The sequence below is a fragment of the Eleutherodactylus coqui genome, chromosome 13, assembly GCF_035609145.1.
Source record: "Eleutherodactylus coqui strain aEleCoq1 chromosome 13, aEleCoq1.hap1, whole genome shotgun sequence".
NCBI lineage: Eukaryota > Metazoa > Chordata > Amphibia > Anura > Eleutherodactylidae > Eleutherodactylus > Eleutherodactylus coqui.
Window position 1 is genome coordinate 97175075 of NC_089849.1, and position 26769 is coordinate 97201843.

General features: G+C 44.4%; 1 protein-coding gene across 2 annotated transcripts in view; it reads left to right on the forward strand.

The window, feature by feature from the left end:
- Positions 1–23488, forward strand: part of TBCD (tubulin folding cofactor D) — a 172793-nt gene extending 149305 nt beyond the window's left edge. For both annotated transcript variants that reach the window (XM_066586653.1, XM_066586652.1), the window contains exons 31-40: positions 1038–1121; positions 2251–2409; positions 2709–2847; positions 9894–10015; positions 10883–10960; positions 16099–16188; positions 17046–17133; positions 19948–20057; positions 20942–21026; positions 23284–23488. In XM_066586653.1, coding sequence (XP_066442750.1) covers positions 1038–1121; positions 2251–2409; positions 2709–2847; positions 9894–10015; positions 10883–10960; positions 16099–16188; positions 17046–17133; positions 19948–20057; positions 20942–21026; positions 23284–23298 — 970 coding nt within the window. In that variant the 3' untranslated portion in view covers positions 23299–23488. The remainder of the gene's footprint in view (positions 1–1037; positions 1122–2250; positions 2410–2708; positions 2848–9893; positions 10016–10882; positions 10961–16098; positions 16189–17045; positions 17134–19947; positions 20058–20941; positions 21027–23283) is intronic.
- The last annotated feature ends 3281 nt before the right edge of the window (positions 23489–26769 follow it).

Consider the following 26769-nt stretch of genomic DNA (forward strand, 5'->3'; position numbering starts at 1 on the left):
GCTTCCTGAAGATCCAAGTCTCCACTCTTACAGAGTCGAGTTCCTCTGAGTCTGCTATCTCCTTCCCCCTATTGGGTTGGCCTTCTCTCCTAAACGGAAACTCCTCCAGGGATGCCTGCCTCTCCATGGCCCTGATAGCTGCTGAGCAGGATGGGGCTTCATAGGATGCTTACTGGCATCTTCCTGGAATGGAGGGAGTAATTTCACTGCCTAAGGGCTCATGTCTACGGGCAAAAGAAGAATTAAAATCCGCTGCGGATTTTAACTCTTCTCCTGCACGCGGATCCGTGCCCCATAGGGATGCATTGACCACCCGCGGGTAGATAAATACCCGCGGATGGTCAATAAAAGTGATTTAAAAAAAAATGGAGCATGAAAAAATCTGGACCATGCTCCATTTTCGTGCGGGTCTCCCGCGGGGACGGCTCCCGCGGGCTTCTATTGAAGCCTATGGAAGCCGTCCGGATCCGCGGGAGACCAAAATCAGAATTTACTCACCTGCTCCGGATCTTCCCTTCGCCGCGGCTCCATCTTTTCTCTGTCGCGGCCGGATCTCTTTTCTTCGGGCCGGCGCATGCGCGCGGCACGCAACCGACGTCATCCTGCGCATCCGCCGAGCTGAAGAAAGAAGATTCGGCCGCGACGCAGAGAAGATGCCGCCGCGGCGAAGGGAAGATCCGGGGCGGGCGAGAGGGGAGTTTATTCTTATTTTTATGCCTCATGTCCGCGGGGCAGGAGGGACCCGCTATGGATTCTCCATGGAGAATCCGTAGCGGGCCTGATTTTCCCCGTGGACATGAGGCCTAAGTCTCAGGAGACGTTTGTTACATTGTCTGTATATTACTTAGGAATGAAGAGCTTCTGAAAATAATAGGTATGCAGCAAGCGGCTCCACCATTAGTAGGTGGATGAGGATGCCTTTAAATGGAGCGATCATCACTTGTTTTTCACTCCTCGTTTGTTTTATAAAGTTCCCCACTGATGATTGAGTCTTCCATGTGTAAATTGTAATCATCCTTGTCTAACTTTCTTCCCAGGGTGAGAGAAGCGGCCATGGCTGGTCTACTGGACATCACACTCTTACTAGTGAAGAGCGCATCGGATCTTATCGGAGAAGACGTGTAGGTTATAGAAGCACAGAGAAAGGCCTTCTTCTTCAATGACTAAACTTGAGTAACATTCAAAAACCTTACACACCATTGTGTCAAATTAAACGTAGGCCTGCCTTATCGCATGGTTTACCTTAAGAGCATGTAGGCATCAAGTGATTGTATCATGTCGTTGCAAGGTGATCACTACAAAGAGAGAAAAAAGAAAATGTGATGGTCGCTACTCCTTGATAGAATACAATCCAAAATGTCTGATGCAAGAATTCAAAGTTCCCTGGTTGACCCATAGGGGGAGGCCTAGCTCACATGTAGACAAGTACAATTAGTATGGAAAATAAGGAAGGGAGGAATAAACATCTGCCTAAGGATTGGGCATAGAGGTATAACGGGAGTACGAGGGGGGAGGGTAAGACACAAGACGGGGGGGGGGGGGGGGCGAGTAGAATCACTCCATTGTTGGTCTGCCAAACGTTTTGGATCTAAGCGTAATGTCACCGCAGGCTTCCCGCTGTCCAAGAAATCAGAGTTTATGCAAACGGGATCTCAAACGCAATAGAAAACAAATTCCACCCATGGCTGCCACAGTGTTATAAGTTTAACCGATGCTGTATTGCATTCAGCACAATGTTCCTCCATGCGGCACAGTTGTGCTATTTCCTGCTGCAATTCACTCATGGATGGCACATGTTTGGTGTGCCAATGCCGTGAATCACCGCCCACGCAGCAGCCAGGCAGAATCTAAGCAATCCCCTTTTCGGAGACCCAATCGATCCCGGTTAATTAGAAAGTAGTGCTATTTGCGGGGTATTTTGAATTGTCTCCCGACACATCATGTTGTATATCAAGAACACTTTGTCCCAAAAGGGCTTTACCCGATCACCGCTCCACCAGACATGCAGCATAGTGCCTCTTTCAGTCCCACGGTGCCAACACCGACCCTGAGGGGAATATGTAGTGCAAGCGGACTGGGCACCTCTACCACCTCAAGAGAATTTTATAGCTTTTTCTTACTGACTGAGTTTTAAGGATTGGTGGAATAAGGTGCAGCTAGCAGCACAGAGTATTTCGGAGGAGGGTGCTGATCTTCATGAAAGGTAGCAGACTGTTTTGCTCATAGTTGATTTCTTTGCTCCCCTTGCAGCTGTCGGAGAATGATGTGTTCCATATCGCAGCAGGCGGCTGAGAAGATTGATCGCTTCCGAGCTCACGCAGGTTCCATTTTCCTCAAGCTCCTGCACCAGGATGACCCCCCCATCCCTAACATTCCACATCACACAGAGCTAGAGAGGATATTTGAAAGGTATCTCTTTCCATATGGAAAGTCACACATTTACTATATAACTAGGCAAAAGCTTGTGCCACATAGGAGTGTAGGAAAACTGGGTGACAACCCATGTAATTCTGCCACTTACTACCCAACTTTCCCCCAGATAAGGTCTCAAGAGAATTTTAAGAGTGGGACAAGTCAGTGACTTCTATATACGAATCACCAGTAGCTTATAGTTCTAGAATGTCACCAGCACTCTTCACATGTGGCCGTGACTCCAGCTTTAAGGGTCAGTTTCAAATTGACTCCTTTTTTTTTCCCCTTCCGACCAGATCACAGGTGGATTCACTGAACTGGAATGCTCCTTCACAAGCCTTTCCCCGAATTACACAGCTCCTGGCCTTAACGACCTACAGATACTACGTTCTGATGGGCCTGACTGTCTCTGTAGGGGGATTAACAGAATCAACAGTAAGAAACCCATGATACTGCTGCATTTCTCATACGTCTTGCTCTGTAAATACATTACTTCTCCTGAGTTAAGCCCCATTTACACGCAACGATTATTGCTCAAAATTGGCTCAAACAAAGTCTTTTGAGCAATAGTCGTTGCGTGTAAATGCTACCATTGTTTGCTTTTCATCCGAACGATGATTTTTAGTTGAGTTTAAAATCCATTGTTCGGCCTGAGAGCTGATAGCATGGACCGCACGCTGCGATTCCTCCACGGAGTGCTGATAACATTGTATTCAGCTGCAGTCCCGCAGGAGAATAAAGGGGCTGTATGCAGAAAACAGGCCACCTGCTGTTATCTGCATACAGCAAATGGAGGCCCATTTACATGCAAATGAGGCTAATAAGCTGGCAGCTTATGCAAAATGATCGTTCAAACTAACAATCATCCTATCTTTTGAACAAATTTTGAGTGTAAATGGGTTTTTACAGCCTATAATTTCGTTATTTGTAAAAATATTTCAACATTACTATGACACAACAATATGACTAGAGATGAGCGAACCTACTCGGCCACGCCCCTTTTTCGCCCGAGCGCCGCGATTTTCGAGTACTTCCGTACTCGGGCGAAAAGATTCGGGGGGCGCCGTGGGTGAGTGGGGGGTTGCAGCAGGGAGTGGGGGGGAGAGGGAGAGAGAGATGGCTCCCCCCTGTTCTTTGCTGCTACCACCCGCCACGCCACGCCCCGCCCCCCGGCGACCCCCGAATCTTTTCACCAGAGTAGTGAAGTACTAGAAAATCGCGGTGCTCGATTGCGAAATCGGCCTTACCGAGTACGTTCGCTTCTCTCTATTTCTTACCTAATATAATAATGCATGGTGTAACAGCAGGATAACATCTCAATATGGAACTAGATGTCTTTTCTTTAACAGTATATAGAATGGCTTCATATGCCTAAAGCTGCTATTACACCAGTGCTAGCCGTCGCCACTAATGCTCCCACTTTACCTATAATTGCCAGGCGGAGGATACATGAACTGGTAAATGATGAGTGTTATCGGCTGCCACAAGCGCTTGTTTAATAGCAACCTAAGCAGTAAAAACCGTTAGTAACTGTCCATACACCTTTTAAAGGTGGACACTTAACTGCGGGTTTTCCTATCAAGTGCCATCGGAAGCCTGGCATCAGAGCCCCGTGTTGGGGAGCTCCGTTCTCTGATGACAGCTGGGGTCCAGCTGTAATAGCTTATCTCCATTTCCAGCTGTTAAATGCTTTAGATGTGATGGTCAATGCAACCATGGCATCTAAGACGGTGATAGAGGCCACTCTGCCTGTCATCCATTGGCACCGTGATCGTGGGGTGCAGATGGCTTCTATGGCACCTAGAGGTCTAACAATGTTCTCCATCAGCCATCTACGATGGACTATTACACCCTGCCAGAGGCAGAACTTGATAGGCTTGTAGACTACACAGCGATACTGATGCATTGCTGTGTATGCTATAAACCATCAGAGCGGATGAAGCTGAAGTCTCAGTTGGGCCACAAATAAAAAGTCATATAATAAGAATGTTAAAAAACAAAGTAAAAACGTTGAAACCTTCCGTATTTCTCCCCCAACTATATAAAGAGAAAAGGGGGCGGAGGGGGGGGGGAAGCTGCAAGCTGCAAGGCTGTAGTTACATAGTTTGTAAAGTTCAAAGTAAAGTTAGCATTTTCTTTGCCCCGCATAGTGAAGGGTGTGTTAAAAAAAATTATAAAAACAGCTAAAATTGATATATTTACATAAACAAAGTAAAAAAACACTCAAAAAGCTGCATGAGCTACAAATTTGTACCATTAAAAAGTACAGCTCATCCTGCAGAATAAAAGCCCTCAGGGCTCCGGCACACTTGCATTTTTCTTTCACGTTTTTTCACGCGGTATCGCTGCTTTTTTCCACGCGAATGTCAATGGGACTTTCTAATGTTAAAAACGCATCACAAGTTTGTGCTTTGCAATTTTTGTGCCATGCGTTTTTAACATTATAAAGTCCCATGGACAATCGCATGGAAAAAAGCAGCGATACCGCGTGAAAAAAACACGCAAGAAAAGCGCAAGTGTGCAGGAGCCCTTACAGCTCCGTCAATAGAAAAATAGGGATGTGTCTGACTGCGCTTAATACAAGCAAAGAATATCTATATTTTTTAAAGTGTCTAAGTCATACTAAACTTCTAATTTCACGAAGATACTATTATAGTATTACTGAAAATATACAAAACTTTGTTTTCTAATTAAAAATCTATGAACAAACGTATAAAGTGCGTTCCATGATAACGGTAAACTGTACCCCGTAATGGAGTCTGCTGATAAATGTATAATGGTGTTACAAGGTGACACAATTATTATAGATCCATCTATTTAGTCGTGTCCGACTCTCAGTGACTTTATAGGTGAGTATTCTCCATGCTTCGCTGTCATGCATGTAATCATATGTATATCAAATGAAGCTAAGAGGGTTCATATCTGCTTGGGGATTCCGATTTCCTGCTCCATTTGGGGAGCAGGAAAGGGGGGGGAATTTACACAAGTGACCGGCTCAGTCTCTGGACGGAACCGAACGGCGCTGGACGGGACCCCATTAACTATAATGGGGTCCGTCTGCTTTCTGCCCAGCTACTTGGGTCTGGACTGACGAAAGAGCTCTGCATGCAGCACTTTTTCCTCTGGTATGTTGAGCCCAATCGCAAGCCGGAGCTTCTGATGTAGATGTGAAACCGGCCTTAATCTTGGAAACGTATCATATGAAATGATGTTAAAATTTAGCATAAATATGAGCGCATGGAATAGAAGATATCAGCCCAGTAGCAAAATAATATACATGTAATATTAGAAATGAACATTCTGGTTTCATATATCCAAGTCCTGATCCATAAGATGAGATATTGACCAGAGCAAGGTAATCTATACTACTGTAATCCAAACACATGTGTGATCTATATAGTAGGCAACAAGGCGTCATTGTGGGGGATTTACTGATTTTGACCGCAGGAATAAACCCAGTTCAGTTCACCCAGCGGGCAGATACATGTATCTTAATTCATTATCCCACATGTATCCAAAGGTATGAACAGATTGGGGTGATGGATAGTGGGAGGTCAGTGTGAGCCGTATACCACCACAAATCGAAGTACGGTTCATGCCGTGTCACCAGTGTGGAGCTGGTGAAACTAATGGCAACTCGGGAACAATAAATGGTTAGTTTGTGCCGTTACAGACCTAATGCTCCTGTAATCATTCCCACGCTGTATGTAGAGTAAGCCCTAATGGTACGGTAGGCCAGCCCAGTCTGTCTCTGCTGCCCGCAGTGTGCCTCAGCCCGGGGCATTCTCCCTGTGTGACATGTATGACGTCTTCTATGTCATCTATAGACTTGTCCAAATCTCGTACAACCGCAGATTAGGCACATACGCAGGTTCTTTAGCCCTGTTGCGAGCAGAACCAAGTGGCTCTTGTGCACATGCGTCAGTCCTTAGTTGAAGAGTGCATGCTGGAGATTTAGGCCTCATCCACGGGCAGGTCAGATTTCGCATGCAGGAGCCGGCAACCCTGCTTACCTGTTCATGGCTTCTTTCTTCTGTACCGCCGATGTCTGCGGAAGCGCCGGCGCACAAGCATGGTACAGGTTTTTTTTTTAATCTCCTGTTCTTCTAGCAGAATCTGCGTTGACACTGCAGATCGGACGGCTTCCATTGAATTCGATGGAAGCCGTTCGTGTGGGAACCGCAGTAAAATGGAGCATGCTGCGATTTTTCATCCGTGGTTGGTTTCCGCTCGTGTACATGAAAACATAGCATGTACATTCTTCATAGCATGCTATGGAGGGTCAATGCGGCGGAATCGATACAATACATCTGTCGGGCATGAATAGGGCCAAGACGGACGTTAGTAAAGTAGACCGCAATGAGGGCCCACAATTACCATATGTGAAGTCCTGGCAACCTCAGGTATTTTCTCCCTTGCTTTGCTTACTACTACATTTAGGTCCCCAAATGCTACACCTGGTCACATATGTCAGCATGAACCGGCACAAGACAGCAACTGCGAGAAGCCAATGGAGAAACCCCTACAGGAATGTTTGGAAGGTATCAAATAAGGAAAGCCGCATTCCTAAATATGTCCACATGACCCATAATTGAGCCCATGCTCTACTGAATGAGAATGATTTCTCTAATATAACTACACGAATATATAGAAGGGAATGGCCAATCACTGACAATCTGTAGTATTTCTAAGAAAAAATTGCCAAACATTTTTCAAAAATAAATTGATATGAATGACAACTTTATTAGAAACCATGCAGAGAGCGGGCATATAAAAAAAAAAGGATCCATATCCTACAATGGTACATGCTATGGTGCCTGCCGCCCCTTGGAATCAAGAAGAAGAAAGTGGGTCAATGGGGACATTTTTTACAACTTCTTGTAGAAACCTGTGAACAGACAGGAATTCCTCATTCAGTGATTGGCAGCTAACACTGTATGTGCAGTCATACACAGCTGTCAATCACTAATAGCTCCGCCCATTGGACTGTTCAGCTCAGAATGAGTAGAGCTATAAATTATTATAATTCATGTAATACTGATTCTTTCCCCATAAAACTATATATCGATCTGCTCAGCTCCTCCTGCTCTATAACATGATGCCTGCAGAATGGACTGCATGTTTCAGATGACAGGTTCCCTTTAAGAAAGGACAAGGAAGAAAATCCCTATGATGGGAGAAAGCCTTATGTATTTGATTTTTTTCAGGAAGGTGATAAGTTGGGTCATTTGTTGATCTAGTGAGTGGTCAGAAAGATAATCAATATAGTGGCAATCTTTAATGGAAATCATATATGTGAAACCGGCAAAGAAATGTGCCAGAGATGCCCCTGTCTGGCTGGCTGTTTAGGCATTTGGTCATTTTTGACTGTGGCATCTAAATAGTTAACTACAGCGATCGACACTAACTCCAGTCGCGGCATTCGCCAACAGCTGATAGCTGTCGGGTATGGCACAAACTCTACTCCTAAGCATGCTGTATGCACCCTTCACAAACACGTGGCATGTAGTTATATTCTGTCATTGGTGAACATACTGGCCAATTGGCAAAAGTGCTGGGGGGGGGGGGGTTGTTGGTCTGTATGGACCCAACAGGATTTATTCATGGAAGATATCTGACATTGAACACCAGGAGTTTAGGATGTTAATGTACGGTGTTGAGACCGTTTACCTTGAGAAGTCAGATTTTCGTGCCACGTGCCGACTTCCAAGGGGAATACTGTTGGAGGGAGAGAGTGTACAAAATACATCACCTGTCTTCCTGTTACGTCCTCTAACTTAGTTTATGGTGCTGTGGGTGCGTGACAGGTTCCCTTTAAACAGTCCAAAATATACAGAATCCAACCAGCAGCACCAAAATCATCCCACTCTGGCTCAGGCTAGATCATGCAAAAGCCAGAAAAGGAGCTCAAAATAGGTCAACTCCAATTTGCAAGTCATCCAATGAAGGAGGTAACTGGCAGCATAAATGGATGAAGTGGAAAAGACTTTATTTCCCCATCACCATGACAGCGACGTTTCGCCATAATGGCCTTCTTCATTACAGCCGAAACGTCGCTATCATGGTGATGGGGAAATAAAGTCTTTTCCACTTCATTAGTTTATGCTGCCAGTTACCTCTTTCATTAGGTTCCCTTTAAACAGTCAGTCGTTCATTTGTGAATGGGGGCGAGCGGGCCGGAACGATCTTCAGCCCGCCCCACCTCCATTCACTGAGCAATGATCCTCCTGTCTAAAAGCACAGGGATGATCATCGCTGGGACGGCTGTCAGACACCATGTTAAAGGGGCTTTATGGGTGCAGCAATGAGGAGCTGTAAGTGTAATAGGAGGCAGCAGTCCCATTGATATCAGTGGGAGAGCAGCCTGATAACCTTTCTGGAGCTAGCCACCTATGATGATGTCCAGCCCGAACGATCAGCTGCCACCAAATGCCCCATTTCCATGAAATGCAATTGTCCTTTGTAAATCCTTCACTGCTTCTCTTTCTGTATATGGGAACTTCTTGTTCGGTAGCACTGTTATCTTTTTCTTTCCACTTTTACATACCATGGAGGAGGGGGTGGGGGTGTTGCTTAGAAATCTAAAACACATGGCCACTTCTCTTAACATCTTTTCCTCACTGTACCAAATGCTTTGGCTACCCCAAAGCTGGTCCTCCCATCCTAGCTCATCCACTGACCTCCCACCTGTTATACTATGCTAATACCAATCAATGCGTCATACTAATCTCTGCACCATTATTGATCTTTATTTCCAAGTCTGACACCACCATAATACAATTGCATTCACAGTCTCATTAGACAACTTTCCCAACACTGACCCTTTCTTCCTACCTTAACCCTCACTATTTTTTCTGTACTTCTGCTCTTCTCAGTCGCTTTCTGCTAGCTCGGGATCAAGCTTTGATCTCAACCATCTGTTCCAAACTTCAACATGTTTGACATAATCACCATAACGAACACCAGACATCTTTAAAGACCATACCATTGATGGTAGGAAACTACTGGATATCTGACCCAATTCTCCTAACGGACAGAGGGTGGAATCAAGACCTGTATCGTCTAAAAGTCTGAACATGTTGCCTTACTGTCCAGATTTTGGCAGTTGATGTACAGGTTAATTGGTGGAATCTGCATTTTTCTGACATTGCCTCAAGACTGTGTGTGTGTGTGTGTGTGTATGTATATGTATATATATATGTATATATATATATATATATATATATATATATATTTATATTTATTATGAGTAGAGGCTGTAGGGGTAGTAATGCCCCTTGGTAGTCTCTAAAATTATGTAGATCTTATGTTACGAGGCATCAACATTTATGCTGTTCTTTTCAATCGATTTTATTTACAATCCCTGCCCCCCCCCATCTATATTTTTCATTTATTTCTATGTACAGTTTTTCATTGTAGAATAAATTGCTGACCTTCATTAATACCAAGGTCACTTGCTGATTTCTGCCCTCTATCTGTAGGTGAGATACTCGGCTCTGAGTCTGTTTGAATACTTACGGTCCATCCAAAATGATGCTGATGCCATGGGCGCCTTCTCCAAGACACTGCTCCAAATCTTCAGAGACAACCAACGCAACGACCGGTATAAATAGATGTTAATGGATGATACAAAGCAGGATGTGGTAGAAAGATCCCAAAATAACCATAACATAATAAGTAGTGGCCTGCGGAGTCCGCAGAGGGAGCAGATCTTAGTGTAACTCGCTTATTTCTGATTCCGTAGAACAATACTCGCACCTTATTCTTAGGGTGCTGTTACACAGAGCGAAAAATCGTTTGCCCAAGAAAACGCCAGTGTACTTGTTCGCTCAGTTTAAACACAAAGTTAACCCTTTGCAATCCAATTTTGGATTCAGGGGTTCCTAGGGGGCTTTTGCTTTCCGCCATTATACAATGGCGCCATCAGCTGGCGAGAGCCAGTACTGTGGTATGTGACATGCTAGAGTGCCCCCCCCCCCCCCCCCCCCCCCCCGACAACAGAGTGGCCGGTAATATACAGTAAGAATACCCTGCCGGACGTCTTCCGACATCGGAGCTGTACCGCCTTCAATAAGAATGTCTTTAGACGTCAGACAGTGGATTGGAAAGGGTTAAATTCATAAGCAAATGAATTATCGTCCAATCGTTAACCATGTTTACACTAAACACTTCTTAAAAGCACATTAAGAGTCTTCTGGATATGACCTGATGCCAGCTTTATCACTACTAGTCAGAACTAGAGTGCCTTGTGAGATCTGAATATTTCAGTAATGTATATGTGTTACAATGCTGTGTCTGCCCACAAGAGGCGCTTTTCTACTGCTCTGTGAATGTGGTTTTACTTTTCTTGAACTGCAGTACAAGGTTGACTCGCTGCTTCTCTTGCTTCATGTTATTTCACCATTTAGGACCAAGCTTTCAGAATTTCCATGCATCACTGTACAGTATATACCTTTCTCTTTATATACAGGGTGTCCATCCCTCTGCTGAAGATGTTGGATCAGTTGTTGGCGAACGGCTGTTTTGAGCTTTTTGCGCAGGAAGAAGAGTAAGAACTTGTATTACACCTACAATGTATGGTGCTCCCCAGTGTCAGGGCCAGTCCCTGTAATACTGCACAAGGGGCAAGTGAAAAAGCAAAGCAGACATGAGGTAGAGGCTGTTGCACCTATGGTGGTCCACCTCCTCAGCTGAGGGCCGGTAATCAGAACTCGAGGACCTATAAGTGTTCATTCTGATCCTTCTGTTTTACAATTAGAATACTAAAATGGCAGTGAAGACTGGTTCACAGACAGAGACGTAGAACAACACTGCTTGTGTGAGCATATCATTTAGATTTATGTCATTTTGGGTTCCTTAACTCTATAGGATGTACAGTCTAGTTACAACCTGCAGTGTCGGGGTATGTATTAAGCATCGCAAGTTCTTGTTCCTTATGGGGACTAAAAAAAGAAATATATAAAAAAAAGGTTTTAAAAAGTTTTACTAATTAAAAAAAAACCTAATAAAAGTTTAAAAAAAAAACCTTTTTGCAATATTTATAATAAAAGAATTGGAATAATAAAACAAAAATGCATTTTTGGTATCGCTGTGTACGTAAAAGTCCGCTCTATCAGTCCTCGCACAACTCTGTAGAAGAAAAAATAAAGTTATAGCAGTTTAGAAGATGGAGGCAGAAAATGATTTTAAAAAAGTATCTTTGAAAATAAATAAAAGTCGTGCAGCAAAAAAAGAAAACTGTACATTTAGTATCTTAGCAATCGTGCTGACACAAAGAATAAGGGCTTATTTACACGAGTGCATATCAGCTGGTGTTTTCACGGCCGGCCGATATACGCTTCCATCTAAGCAGTTCCACCCTTCCCTGCCTCTCTCCTCCACTCCAGCGTTTGCAATGGGAGGGTGGGGGTGGAGCTAAGCTCTGCTCTGTCCCGCCCACCCCCATTGCTGGCCACAGACTGCCCCTATCCCATCCACTCCCATTGTTGGCCATGGGCTAGGAGCTTTACTCTGCCCCCATCCCATCCACTCCCATTGCAAACCGCTCGGAGGGGAGGAGAGAAGCAGAGAGCTGGTGAGGGGGAGGGAAGGCGGGACTGCCCAGATGGAAGCGTATATCGGCCGGCCGGGAAAACATGGGCCAATAAACGTTTGTGTAAATAAGCCCTAAAGTTGTGATTTTTGTCAGTCATGTCATTTTTTTCTAGCAGTTTGTGCGCTGTGGAAACAAGACGCATCCAAAGATGGCGGAAGTTCATTTTTTTTTCTATTTCAAGCCACTTAAAATTTTTAAAAACTTTTTCAGTACATTATATGGTACATTAAATAGTACCATTAAAAAACACAAAAAACAAGCCACCAGACAGCAGCGGCGATGGAGAAATACCGAAAAAGGGGGAAAAAAGGGCAATGTCCTTGAGGGGTTAAAAGCAGGGTGACCACACCTGTGACACTGTAATGGGTGTTTGAGACTAGTGGCCCATAGAGCCAAGTGTCTCACTTATATCTCTGGTGCAAGAAACACACTTGCCCTGTGCAGCGCCCCCTACTGAAGGAAGCAGCAGCTTGTAAGGACTAAAATGTCAACTTCTCATTTTGAGATCTATGTATAAGAATGGTGATTACAGGCTGCCCCCATTATAATACACAAGAGGGGAGCCCTGCAGATAATATAGCCTTACCACCCCCACCCCCTCCACCCTTGTAGTTGTATTGAACTCCTCAGCTGCCCCTCTACCTCCATATACACCGGGCGCACGGACTTCTGCATTGCCGCTTCATCACCTCATTTTGGTTCTGCCAGATTTACAGAGGTGTCCGCTCGCCCCGCAGCAATGCAGGTTCATTTCCCCTCCATTTAACCCCTGGTGTGGGCTGAGGGTCAGTCACCACCTCCCCACCCTCTCCTGAACTGGAACTGGCAGTGCCGGGCGCAGTCTGCACCCCATGTGGATCCACTTACACAATGAAGTCCAGATGTTGCAGATCAAGTGGCCTCTTTATTTCATTCCTTTGTTTGGATCTGCCATGTCGCATCAGATTTAAATCTCTGCTCCCTCACCCCGTCACAGCACTGACCCCAAACCATGCAGGCGCTGATGTGGGGAGGGCAGCGGTAATGGTGCTACTCCCTAATCCTATTACTGCTCCCAGTGGGGAGTCAGCGGCCGCTCCTGAATGGTATAGCGGAATAACTGGGGGCGCCTCTGGGAAACCCGAATCCCTATATGTGACCCCTAATGGCAGCCAGCACAAGTGTGAATAGAGCGCACCCAGCTTTCCAGAGTCCCTGAATGGCTTTTTTTTTATAATCTGCGGTGGTGGTATTAATTTTTAAAGCCGCATTAATTCCGGGGTGCTGTATATTTGATAAAGAGGGTGATGATCCATTATATAAGATAAAAGCAAGTATACACAAGAACTAAATGAGTGATAGACGGATGCAGAAGGAGCGAAGACCCTGTCTGTCTGTGAGGCTTAGAAGGAGCGAAGACCCTGTCTGTCCGTGAGGCTTAGAAGGAGCGAAGACCCTGTCTGTCCGTGAGGCTTAGAATCTACAAGGGAGAGGAAGGAGACGATAGGAGAGGGTAGAAGTTGCTCATATAGTGCTGGCAGGAGGGATTACTGTAGGTTTTCAGGTTGTATTTGAAGGTGGGGTGAGTCTGATGCGTTGGGGGTAGCAAGTTCCAGAGTATGTTAGGGGACAGATATCCTGGAGACAGTTATTTGAGGAGTAGACTACGGTAAGTTTAAGCAGAAGAGGAGGTCCTGTACGGAAGTATGGGGGGCATGAGGTCCGGGATGGATGGAGGGGACGGGTTGTGGGCAGCCTTGTATGTCATGGATAATATTTTGAACTGTTTTCTCTGGAGAATAGGTAGCCATTGAAGCGATTGGCACAGGGAAGGGGCAGGGAGTAACTAGGGAAGGAGTTAGATAGTCAGACAATGGAGTTAAGAGTGGGAGATGCAAAGGTTACTTCAAAGCAGCGGAATAGTGGGACCGGGGTAAGTCTGTAGCCGTAAACTGTGAATGATGGGTTGGGTTTGGTTTTCTCCATGCTGTGTTTTAGAATGCAGTAAAAGGAGGAGGAATAGACGTTCTGGGTTTCTGGATAGTAGAGATGGAACATCTGGACCAGAGAGGGAGATTCATTAGCATAAAGGTGGTACTTGGATTTTTATGAGTTGTTCTAGGCCAAAGGTATAGCTGAAGAAGAAAAGGGGTCTTAGGACATCCTTGAGGGCCACCAACAAAGAGGGCAAGGTGAGACGGTGGTGTGTATCAGTTTTCACTGCAAATAATGAAGATGGAACAATACCTCTGCAGCGCCACCTATTGGATGGCAGCATTCTTCAAATTAATGTCAGACCCTTTATACAGGTCTGTAGAACAATGATTAGGAATTGAAAACCAAGCCAGAACCCATACACAGACAGCTGTTTTGAGGTTTTTGCCCCTCATCAGTGTGCAGTCGGACTCTGGCTTGGCTAGTGAGAGGCCTGGGATGTGAGTCGTGAAGAGTATCATTTCTCCTTAAGGAGACAACTAGAACAACACCTCTATTCCATCTTACTTATTTGCATATTTCCCAGAGGAGCATGGATGGACTTCTAAGTCTCCTCACTCACCTTTTAGGTGTCTCCTTAAGGAGAGATGATACCCCTCCTGACCTCAGTTGGTGTTGTTAACCAGGAAGAGTAGGATGAACGGTCATGTAGCTCCTCCTTGAGTAAAAATACAGAACTTCAGGTGGTTTCACATTTGCGCTGGAGATTTCGCTGGATGGAACTGAACAGCGCTGGATGGAACTGAACAGCACTGGATGGACCTCATTGACTATCATGGAGTCCGCCTGCTTTCCGCCCAGCTTCCGGTATTTTCAACCAGATCTGCGATGGAACGTCCAGCTGGAGGTTCTGACGCAGATATGAAGCTGGTCTCACATGACTCTGTGTCCTTTTAGATTGCAGTTTGTTACATTGTATCCATGTAGGTAAGAGCCATCAACAGATTTGTGGTGCTCACACAGCTTTCTTGCACTGCTACATTGTAACAAAACGCCAGTTGTCTGAGGAAAATGTAGTAAAGGAAGGTTTTTATCCTTTTAATGTAAAGAAGAAGAATTCCATTCACTGACAGCAAGCCAAGATTGAGACAAAAGGCCCTGATTTGTCATGACAAGTATATCTGAAGTTACATTTTTTTCATATGCGTTTTTTTTTTGCGTATGTTGTGACAACTTCATCAAAATGACAGCCTTGATTTACCAAGACGGGTATTTCCAAAAGTGCTCTCCAGTTTAGTAAGATGCGCCAAATATTTTAAAAGGTGCATACCTTATGTCCATCAGTGCAACAGAATGGATGTGTCATATAATCCACTTTCTGGGCTAAATTATGGTAAATATGTCGGCCGTAGCAGGCCACGCCCCTCCCACTTAGCCGAGCCCACTTTTTTTTAGTGTCATCCATGATTTAAAAGTGGGAAAATAAATAAATTTTTTTTTTCACCAAAATTTATGGCTTTTTAATGCCCGAAAATGGGTGCAGGCGCATTGATTAACGGGGCTGACATCTGTAAGAAAGTGGCTGAATTTCCATTTGTCGACTGCTCTGCGCTCCTGCGGTCGCCTGGTACCCGCGCTCGGTGTTCTCTGAGTAATCAGCTGTCGGCTAAAGAAAGGATGAAAAATGGCTGAACGAGACTATTGAGTTAATGAGCAACTGCGCCTGAATACGGAACGGTACCAGATGGGAGCGCTGAGGACGCTCCCTACAAGGAATGTGTTGCACTTGGGGCTTGTTCACATGCCTGTTATGTCTGGAGAAATCGAACCAAAAAGCATGTTGCACACAGGGACGCCGTCCGATATTCATATATATTGCCTCTGCATGAACTGCTCTCGACTAGAAGAGCACAAGTTATGTGTTCATGTCCTGTCCGTGTGAAGTGCGTTAGCACAAGGACGGCAGGTGCGCTGGGATTACGCCCGTGTGAATAAGCCCTTAGGGAATCTGCCGCTGGAGAAGGTGGCGACGATCTTGTCTCGTGGCAGCGGCTATAGTCAGTGAGCTGTTGTGGCTCCTTCTCCTTGTCTGGTAGTGGCAGAACATGCTGGGAGTTGTAGTTCTACAGTAGCTGGTACGTGATCCCTTGGTAACCCAGTGTTTTTGTCTCCCGCAGTAACCCGTTTCCCTCTGAATTACTTGCACTTTGTAAAGAAGAGATTAAGAGGTCCAAGGACATTCAGAAGCTGCGATCCAGCACCGCTGTGTGAGTTTACATGCATCTATACCTTCCCTTACAGGGAATTCCGTCTATTGTTCCCTGGTATCACCTGCTTCAGACTAGGGAGAGGCTGAAGGTGTTAACTGATGTGATCATTCAGCCTGTGTGTCCTATTAAGGTTATTCACGCCTTCCTGCTCCGCACCTTCTCTAACAATACCCAGATTATCCGCACAATGGGATGAGAACCGCTGAAGCTCTGTTACACTGGCAGCTGCTTTCAGGTGCATTTCTCAAGGGACACCTGCTGGAAAATGCAGCTGCATGCCCCGACAGCGCCATTCTCCTCCTCCGCTGGTTACCTGCCAGGATCAGGATGGAGTCACAGAGATGTCCGTATTGTGTGTAATGTACGAAACCCAAAGAACTCCAGGAGTGACAGCGCCCTCCAGCGCTGCCGGGGGTGACTTGTCATGAAGAGCCGAGGGGGTCAGGGCAGCTTGGGGAAAGGGTTAGCCCCCTTAAAGGACATCTCCAGGCTCCTCCCTATTGTTCTGATTCATTCCATCGATGTGCAGTTGGTACACGTTCTTCCTTTTCCTGCTGAGCTTGTGTTTATACAAAGTAAGCGAGCAGAGCTGCAGTGTAAAGCATGGAAGTAGATACATAGAAGTAGCCTAAGCCATTGATAGATGAGCAGGGAGGTGAATCTTACATGATGATGAGGGTGAGCTGGAATCACAGATCATGGAAGTAAGTTCAAGCATCTTGCTTCCTTCCCAATCCTGCTAATGGGGTAAGCCGCAATATACTGCGCTGGCACTAACACGCGGGCAGTGATTAAGTAGCGCTCTGCTGACGTGTCTACAGGAATTCTTACAGTTTTTTCCTTATTTCCTGCAGATTCTGCGGTCTGATCCAGTTCCCCGGTGAGATCCGTAAGAAGGTTTTATTCCAGCTGCTTCTCTTGGTTTGCCATCCGTTTCCAGTGGTAAGGAACAGCCTTGTGGCATTCTGCCATCGTCTTCATGGTACTTGTGAATGCAGTGGTGTACGGATCTCCGACGACTAATCCCCCCCGCATGCTGCCCTGTCCGCTTGCAGACCGCTGCTCTGTGTTACTAAGGGTGGGTTCACACCTGCCTTCAGCCTCCATCCAGGGTTTTCACCTCTCTGTTCCATGTTTTGCAGCAGACCGACAGAATTAAATGGATCTGTTTTTTTTACCACCATTGATTTCACTGGGGTTTTTAAAAATCAGAAAGCAAACACAGCTTTCTGTTCCCTACCATTAAATGGAACAAATAGCTGCAGACTCTACTATATGTTCCATTTAAAGAACTGAAACCTAAAAGAATGGAAAGATTTCCACTTTTTGAAAAAACACTATTAAAGTCAATGGTGGTAAAAAACTGATTTAATTCAGTCCCTCTGCTCCAAAAACGGAACAGAGAGATGGAGACCCTAAGAGAGGCTAAACTCAGATGTGGAGTCGCCCTTCACCTCACTTACCTCAGGATTAGGCAGCAGTGATACAATGTCATCTAGAATGACCTGCAGGGGGCGGACATATTATAGACACACCCAACTTAGAGTACTTAGACTCTTGCCAGCTATTGGTCAAAAAATGCTCAAATAATGGATTTTGACCAACAGTTGTCCTTTGTAAACACAGGATCCAAATGTACTGAGCAAGAAATCGCTCATTAGTCACTAGTCAGTAAGCTGAAGCGAAGTGACTAATGATCGACTTCTCACTCGGTATAAACAGGCAGTCCTTCATCTTTGATCAACTGCCTGTTCAGAGTGAATGGAGGCGGGTGGGCAGAAGAGATCCCTGCGCTCTCCAACTCCATTCACTGATGGACTATCGCTCCTGTGTGAAAGCTCAGTAGCGACAATCCTCCTGTCTAGAACTACCCCTAGATGTGATTTGGCGTGTTGGGCTGCACTGGAGGCTGAGGAGACTCTGCAGATTAGTTCTGTGCTGTGTGATAACTACCTGGAGTAGTGAGGAGGCTGCGCAGTCCTATGGGAATTAGGCAGAATCCGTGTAATATGATGGCCCACATTTTTATTAAGCAATTTATGCTAGTTTTGGTGTAAATTGTGCCAAAACAAAGTCCTAACTCATGGATTTGTGCCAGAAATTGGAGACTTTTCTCCTCACTCTCAACTCTATCTTTTAGACCGAGTCAAAAAAGCAGAATTTTTTAAAAGGTATGCGCCATTTAATAAATTTGGCACAAGTAAATTCAACTTAAAAATCAAACTATGAAACAATAAAATGCAGCCAAAAATATACAAAACAATATATTATTGATCATTAATAACTCGTATCTCATATCAGTACATTTATAACAATAGTCCAGAGAAGATGAAGGGATGAAAAGGCAAAAGGCCCCTCAAACAAACAGAAGGCGGAAACAACACCATCAATGACAGGTGACAAAAACACGTACCAGGAGTGCAGTAATAACAGACTGCCGATGGCGCACAAGTGAAAACCAAGCACATACTAATAATAAAGCGTAAAATCAAATAAAACCCTAGTCATTCCACCAAAGTGAGCTAAATTCATGTTAAGTAGTAGTAAAGACTCAGGCACCCCATATAATGGTCCAGAGAACAGTGATACAAACAGCTAAATTCCTAAGTCAGACCTCATCTGGAATACTGGGTCCAGGTCTGGGCACCCCAATATAAGAAAGACATATACAAACTGGAGCAAATTCAGAGAAGTTACCAAGAGGGTGAGCGGTCTGCAAATCATGTCCGATGAGGAACGGTTAAAGGATATGGGAATGTTTAGGCTGAGAAGAGACTTAATAGCTGTCTACAAATATCTGAAAGACTGTCACAGTGCAGAGGGATCAGCCCTATTCTCATCTGCACAAGGAAAGCCTAGACGCAATGGGATGAAACTGAAAGGGAGGAGACACAGATTAGATATTAGACAGTGAGGGTGATCAATGAGTGGAACAGGTTGGGGGGGGGGGGGGGGGCTGTCCTTCAATGGAAGTCTTCAAACAAAGGCTGAACATAAATATCTGTCTGGGATGACTCAGTGATCCTGCACGGAGCAGGGGGTCGGACGCGATGACCCTGGAGGTCCCTTCCAGCTCTACCATTCTAGGATTCTAAATCTAAAGGCTGCTAGAAGAATAAAGCGTTACTATAGCAACCTGCCCTGATACTGTCCTGTTTCCACAGCTGTAGTTTTTGTGTAATTCTATCCAGTATACACAGACTGTATAAAAAGTTCCATCAGAACAGGATTGGATGCGATTGTCACAAATCCTCAGCTGTGAGATGTATTGTGGCCTGTATGAGGCTTCCGTCTGGCTGTAAACAAGAATATCTTGTTTCCTTGTAATGGAAGTGTCAGAAGACAATTTGTGTTTGTGCTAGACTACAATGGCTGTAAGTAGTGGACGATCGCTACACTGAAGGACTGATGGCTGGATTGTTGGGTCCTCACGGGCTTCTCGCTCAGCGCTTCACCTTCTATGTGCAGCGCTGAGAGGAGAGCGTTTACACGGAACGAGAAGCCAGCGATAACGACAAGTAAACAAATGGGGATTTTTTGGCGTTTACATGTAATGATTGTCCCTTTAATGTGTTCATTTTGATACATTTTGAGTGATAATCGTCATGTGTAATTAGGCCATTTGGTTGTAACTGTAGTCTTTTATTGCACACAATTGTACATAGACCATGTGCATTGCAGTGCCCCTACTGGCCAGGTGAAGTACTGCACTCATATTATTTATAATGCCTTTGTTTCCCATGTCATTCCCGGCAGGTCAGGAAATCCACAGCCAGTGAAGTGTATGAAATGCTCATTACATATGATGATGTCATCGATCCGGAGGTTCAGGATGAAGTGATGACTGTGCTGAGCGACACCAACTGGTGAGTGTAGAGCAATAGATTAACCCTTTAATGACCACTGCATACATTTTCCTTTTTCATCCCCACTTTTCAAGAGCTTATTTCCTGTCGACATACCCCTAAGAGACCTCGCTGCGTGTTTCAGTAGTACTCTTTAATGTATCATATAATGTATCAAAAAACTTTGTATTGTGACTTATATTGAAGAGTGGGGTGAAAAGGGGAAAAAAAACAATAGCGCCATTGTTTTTTGAGTTTTGTTTTTCCATTCATGGTGCAGCAGAAATGACATCTTACCTTTCTTGTGTCGGTCAGTACCAATGTGGCCAGACCAAATATTTACAGTTTTTTTAAAATATAATACTTTATAAAAATGCTTTCTGCCGCCATATTCTGAGGCCCATAACCTTTTTTGAGGTTTTATTGGTATCATTTTGGGGTCCATAGAACTTTTTAATCACTTTGTTGAATTTTTTTTTTATCCATGTACGGTAAATCTTGATCTATTTTGATAGTTTGGAATTTTTCTCATACAGCGATAACAGATATGTTTGTCATTTACTTTTATGTGAGGGATGGGAAAAGTTTTTTTCTTTTTAATATATTTTTTAAATGTAATTTAACCTTTTTGTCGTTTTTGTTTTTTTTAGTTCTTTGATCACTGCTCCAATATACTGCAATGCTGAAGCATTGCAGTATATTGTATTTTCAATGATAGTCCATTAATGCCTGCCACAGGCAGATCCTAATAGACTGGACTACATGGCAGCTATGGGAGCTTTCACTTGGATGCGGACTGCCATGTTACCCCATCCGCACCCACGGGAGATCTACATCTGCTTTCCTGCTTTCTTTAATAATGGTAGAGGACATTGCTGTTTAACCTTTTGTCTCCCTCTGTGCAGGGATGCTGACCTGACCCACGTCCGTGAGCGGCGCAACTTTCTGTGTGAACTGTTGAAGGTGCCTACACCAACTCTGGTGTCCAAGGTAAGAGAAAGCATCGCATCAGACCCTGCAAGCTCCACAGTGTGTCAGGCCTTCTAGTCCTTCGATGATATTGACCTTCCCCCATCTGGGTATGGTAGAGAGTACACAGGCTGAGAACTTCAAAGATTCTCGTTTCCCCGAGCGAATCGCCTAGTGATGTCATCACCAGCTCCTCTGCGCTCGGGCAGCCTGTATAGACTGCATGATGCACATTGAGAATTGCGCAGTTCTCTTGCCCTCATCGTTCAGGGTTTTACATTCCTACCAATGATCTGTGCTTAACCTACCTGACAAGTCAACAAGCCAGCCTTGATTTTTATGCCGTCTGAGACTGAACGACGAACAAAATGCGCACGATTCTCGTGTGTCGGTCAGTCGTTGGCTGCATTTAAACTTGGCGATTGTCGTTCAGTTTCGCATGTGTGAAGGATTTTGTGAATGCAGCATTAACAATCCAACATCCCGCCAGGCAGAATTAAGGCTACTTTTATGTAGATATCGATTAGAGTGCCGGTAATATATCAGTAAAGACCCTTTTACACACAACGATTATCGCTCAAAATTCGTTCTAAAGCCTTCTTTTGAGTGATGGCCGTTGCGTGTTAATGTGTGCCCATCATGCACTTATCGTGCACTTTTCGTCCATCAGTTCAGGTCTGTATAAAATCCATCGCCCTAATAAGAGGGACCACACGCTGAGTTCTCCATTGGCAGTGCTGATAACATTCTTTCAGCAGCTGTCCCGCTGGAGAACAATAGTGATATATTTAGAGACCAGATCACCCGCTGTTCTCTAAATACATGCAAATGAAGCTAATTCGCTACTAATGGGCTGATTAGCCCATTAGTTTTGAAAAATCATTTTGCATTAGGTACTGTCAGTTTCTGACGAATTTTGAGTGATCATCGATGCGTGTAAATGGGCCTTTAGACACCGGGCCTCGGGATCGTGAGCTGCAGCTTTCTAATACACTATAAGTTCCAATGCCTAACTATTTTCAAGATGGCTGCATTCTTCTGTGACTGGATGGATCTTAGTTTAAATACAAAGTCCTAATGTAGCTGAGGGTTTGCTACAGTTGTATCCCATGTAAGCAATCCTGTATGCCCCATTTACATGGGACGGCTGTCATCTAAACAATCGGTCCAAGTGGGGGACGTCGCTGCTAGTTGTGCACACTCAGCAGATCATCGCTGGCTATCGCGCTCTTACCGCTAAATCCTCGCTCTGTGCTTCACATTCAATGGGAAACGCTGAACGTGCAGCTTTATGCGCAGCGATTTGGTTTTTATGCTGTTTGAAAGTGAGCTGCAAACTAAGAGTAAGCGGATGATGCATGATGGCTTTTGCATTTAGACGTGACTATTATCGCACATTTTCGTTAGTTTGGACGGATTTTGCATGATATTCGTCCCGTGTGATTGGGTATCATCAGCTGAACACATCTACAGCACAGATCTCCTCCCTGTCCTAATTGTATCAGTCTGGGGTGCGGTACGTTTACCCCAGAGGATTGCCTAGGCTGAATACAATGTAGCAAACCTTTAGATTTATGAAGCATTAGGTCCTTTCTATTTCATAGTTAATTTTTTTTGAAATAAAAGGTAGAATACACAATAAATCGCGTTCTTGTTACAATATGACACATCAGGCGGCAGAAAACTAGAACTGCTGAAACCAAGAATTGAAAAAAAAATCAACTGTGACTTAATTAGGGATAGATTGAAGCCCACGACCTGCAGCCCCGCAGCATCACATTTGCAGTGCTGCTGCCTTTCTGTGGGTCCTTTCAGGCACCTGAGGTTGAGTGCAAACACAGGCTGTGCTCCTCTTAGGGGCTCCACGGACAGACATATTTTGCAGAATTCACGCGGAAGACCTGCAATTCAAGCTGCCCGAAGGGAAGCATGGGCCTCCGCACCGGAATTAAAACATGCGGATTTGTTTTGCACACCTTTTGTGCTGAAAACAAATCACAGCATGGTCCATTTCTGTGCATTTCCTGCACGGATGGCTTCCATTGCAGTCAAAGTTTAAAAATCCCCCAAAAACTGTACTCCGCATGTGTGCCGGCTGGCACTTCCGCACACATCCGCAGTACAGAAACAAGAAGATCCTTGGCCGCAGGCAGGGTCAGATCCGACCCACCCATGGACATGAGGCCTAAAGCTATTAACTTTGCAGGAGGCCTGCAGTACACATGGGATGAAATTTACAATTAGTGATATAAACAATATGACCGTATTTACCCCACAGGTTCCACAAGTGTGAAAACCCAGAAGAAACCTTGATGGATGTATGGACACTTTGAAGAATGCTCTGCACTACCTGTCGGGACCTAATGAGGAAGCAGTGAGCACAGTCCTGGTGATGGCCAGCAGGTGGCACTGTATGATCACGATGTCTGCTCTGTTCTGTGCACATCAGACGCCTGTAATAAATGATGTTTGTTGTACTGACACCTGCTGTGAATTTCTACATGACATAGTTGATGTTTGATCCCATCTCCACTTAGTATGGCAGGAACACTCTGACTGTTTATAGGAGAAGCGCTGACACTTCACATCTCATTCACAGCACAGGGGAAGGAGTGTGGGGCCATGCATGCTGCGATGTGTAGTCCCAGGGCAGACATAGTGGCTATTTATGAACTAATCACAGACTGAGGCAGATTAACTACTGAAGATGTGCTAGTTTTTGGTGCAGATTGTTCCAGAAGTGTTCTTGCATGCTTCACCACCTTTGTAATGCATTTTGGCACTTTAGACACTTCATGGAGACTAAGAAATGGGTGGGGCTTTGTGAAAAGTGGGTTTAAGTCTAAATGCAACATTGAGCACTTATTATTGGACCAAATCCTGCTGCAAAATTTGGCATGAACTAAGTCAAATAATAGGTGCTATAAAGGGAATACGTTCAGAACACTTAGGTTTTATCACAGATTGCTATGATTGATGGGTTTGCCTTTAGCTAACTCATCGTCTTCAGTTCCATCAGCCACTTACCATTCTTGACAAATGTCCTCAGGGTTGGGGAGTTTACATCAAGCCCATACTGTGCTATTAATGTCCTGGTCTTCTAGTAATTGTGCCTCTTCCACTCATCGGTAGGTCAGCCACATATCACTCCCCAGTGGGCTGCTGGCTAGAACCACGTTATGTCAAGTTAATGACGTCTGCAACTTCTTGCCGGTATCTCGCCAGTTTCAGCATTGCCACATCATCTTGGAGTGATGCAGTTGTGGCTCAGCTACCTAACCAGGGCATACGGGAGAGTATTGGGGTGACTCGTACTGTAGCTGAAACATACAATAGATGAAGTGCAAAGCAAAAAGATAAGCCTTTCATAAGTAAATCCAAGTTCACACAAAGCTTCATAGTTGACGAGTTACATTTAGCAGAGCAGAGTACGGTATCCGGGCCCATTAGTGCTGAGCTTCAGTAAACTAAATACAGGTATTTGGGGGACTGGCAAAATACAGGGAATGCTACACAAGGTCTATGAAGAAGAACTGATTTGCAGTCCAAAACAGCCATGCATTCCTGACCTAGAGAATCGGGAGGGGTATCATCACTCCTTAAGGAGAGCACCTAGAAGGTGTGTGGAGACACCGAGGAGGTGAGTGAAGAGAATTATAATGCCACGCACGCTCCTCTGGGTAATATATGCAAATAAGGAAGATGGAACAATACCTCTGCAGCACCACCTATTGAACGGCAGCATTCCTTCAAATCAATGTCAGACCCTTTAAACAGGTCTTTAGAACAATGATTGGGAATTGAAAACCAAGTCAGAATCCATACACAGACAGCTGTTTCTGGGTTTTTGCCCCTCATCAGTGTGCAGTAGGTTTCTGGTTTGGCTAGAGAGAGGCCTTCGACGTGGGTTGGGAGGGGTATCATCTCTCCTTAACCCCTTATGGACTGTCCCCCCCTTTTTTTTTCCATTTTCGTTTTTTTTCCTTCCCACTTAAAAAAAAAAAAAAATCACGACTATTTTATTAATTTATCAACGTAATTGTAAGAGGTTTTGTTTTTGCGGGACGAGTTGTATTTTTCAATGGTACTATATATATAATGTAATACATATAATGTAATGAAAAACTTACAAAAAAATCATAGTGGAGTGAAATGGTAAAAAAACGAAATTCCACCATCTTTGGGTGTGTTTTCCTTCTAAGGTGTAAACACGGCAACACAAATAACCTGATAACTTTAGTCTATGGTCAGTATGATTGCTGCGATACCAAACTTATAGAGGTTTTTTTTCTGCACTTTTTTTCAAAGATATATATATTTTTATTATTATTTTCTGTCTCCATCTTCTGACAGCTATAACTTATTTTATTTTTCCATCGACATAGTTGTGCAAGGCCTCATTTTGTGCGGGACGTCCTGTAGCTTCCGTTGGTAACATTCTGGAGTACATACGACTTTTGGATCGCTTTTTATTACATTTAACCCCTTGAGTGGCACGCCCGGAAATTTTCCGGGACGAGCTCCACTGCCGATAGTGATATAGCCCGGAAGATTTCCGGGCTATGTATCACTATGGGAGCTGCAGAGCACAATGCCACAAGCTGTGACATTGTGCTCTGCCTGCACTGTCCGACAGAGAACAAAGCAAGGGCTTTGAAAAACCAGCTGAAGATATTGCCGATCTGCCGGCAATCTCCTGCTTCTAAGTCTCCTGCTTTGTTTACAGGTTGCTATAGAGACCATCAGCTTGTCAGAAGCAAGCCAATGGTCTCTGTGGCAGCGAGAGCTGGTGCTTGGCTGTGAGAGGATAGCTAGGTACCAGCTCTTACAGCAGAGATCAGAGAAAACCTCCGATCTCTGCTGTGTTAACCTTTTACATGCTGCAGTCTATGTGACTGCAGCATATAAAGGGCTGTCACTGCAGCATGTAAAGGGCTGTCACCATCGGACCCCCGGAATGTGATCAGGGGGTCCTGATGGGTCTCTGTGGAAGTCCCCTAAAGGGACAAAAAAAAGTAAAAAAATTATTTAAAAAAGTTATAAAAACACTTGTCTCCCTTTACTTTGTAAAAAATCAAAAATACAATCACACATGTGGTATCCATGTGCGTCGTAATGACCCAGAGAAGGAAGTTAATGCATTATTTAACACCTTAATGACATGGCCCCTTTTTTTCTTTCTTCCCCATTTCTTTCTTTCCTCCCCCCTGTTTAAAAAAAATCACAACTTGTCCCGCAAAAAACAAGCCCTTATATGGCCATGTCAATGGAAAAATGAAAAAGTTATGGCTCTTGAGACGCAACTGCAAAATTAGTTGAAATTCAATGATTAGACCATTTTAGAAAACCTGCCCTGGTGGGTACGACAGGGTGGTAGGAAACCCGCCACTCAAGGGGTTAATCTTGGAGCCAGGGTGACTATAAATGCGCAATTTTGGCGTTCTTTATTTGTTTCTTCTGACGATCACCGTGCTGGTTAAATAATGCATTACCTTGATAGATCGCACTTTTATGGATGCAGCAATACCAAATATGTATTTTTGTTTAGAGTCTTTTATTATAAATATGGCAAAGGTTTTTCTTTAAACTTTTATTGCCTTCTTTTTTTTTTTTTTTTAAATAGTAGAAACTTTTTAAAACTTATTTTTTCTAGTCTCCAGAGGAAACAAACTTGCGATGCTTTGATCGGTCCTGCAGTATAATGTAACACCATAGCATTACATCATACAGCGTCCTAACAGGCATTCTATGAAGCTCTGCCTCG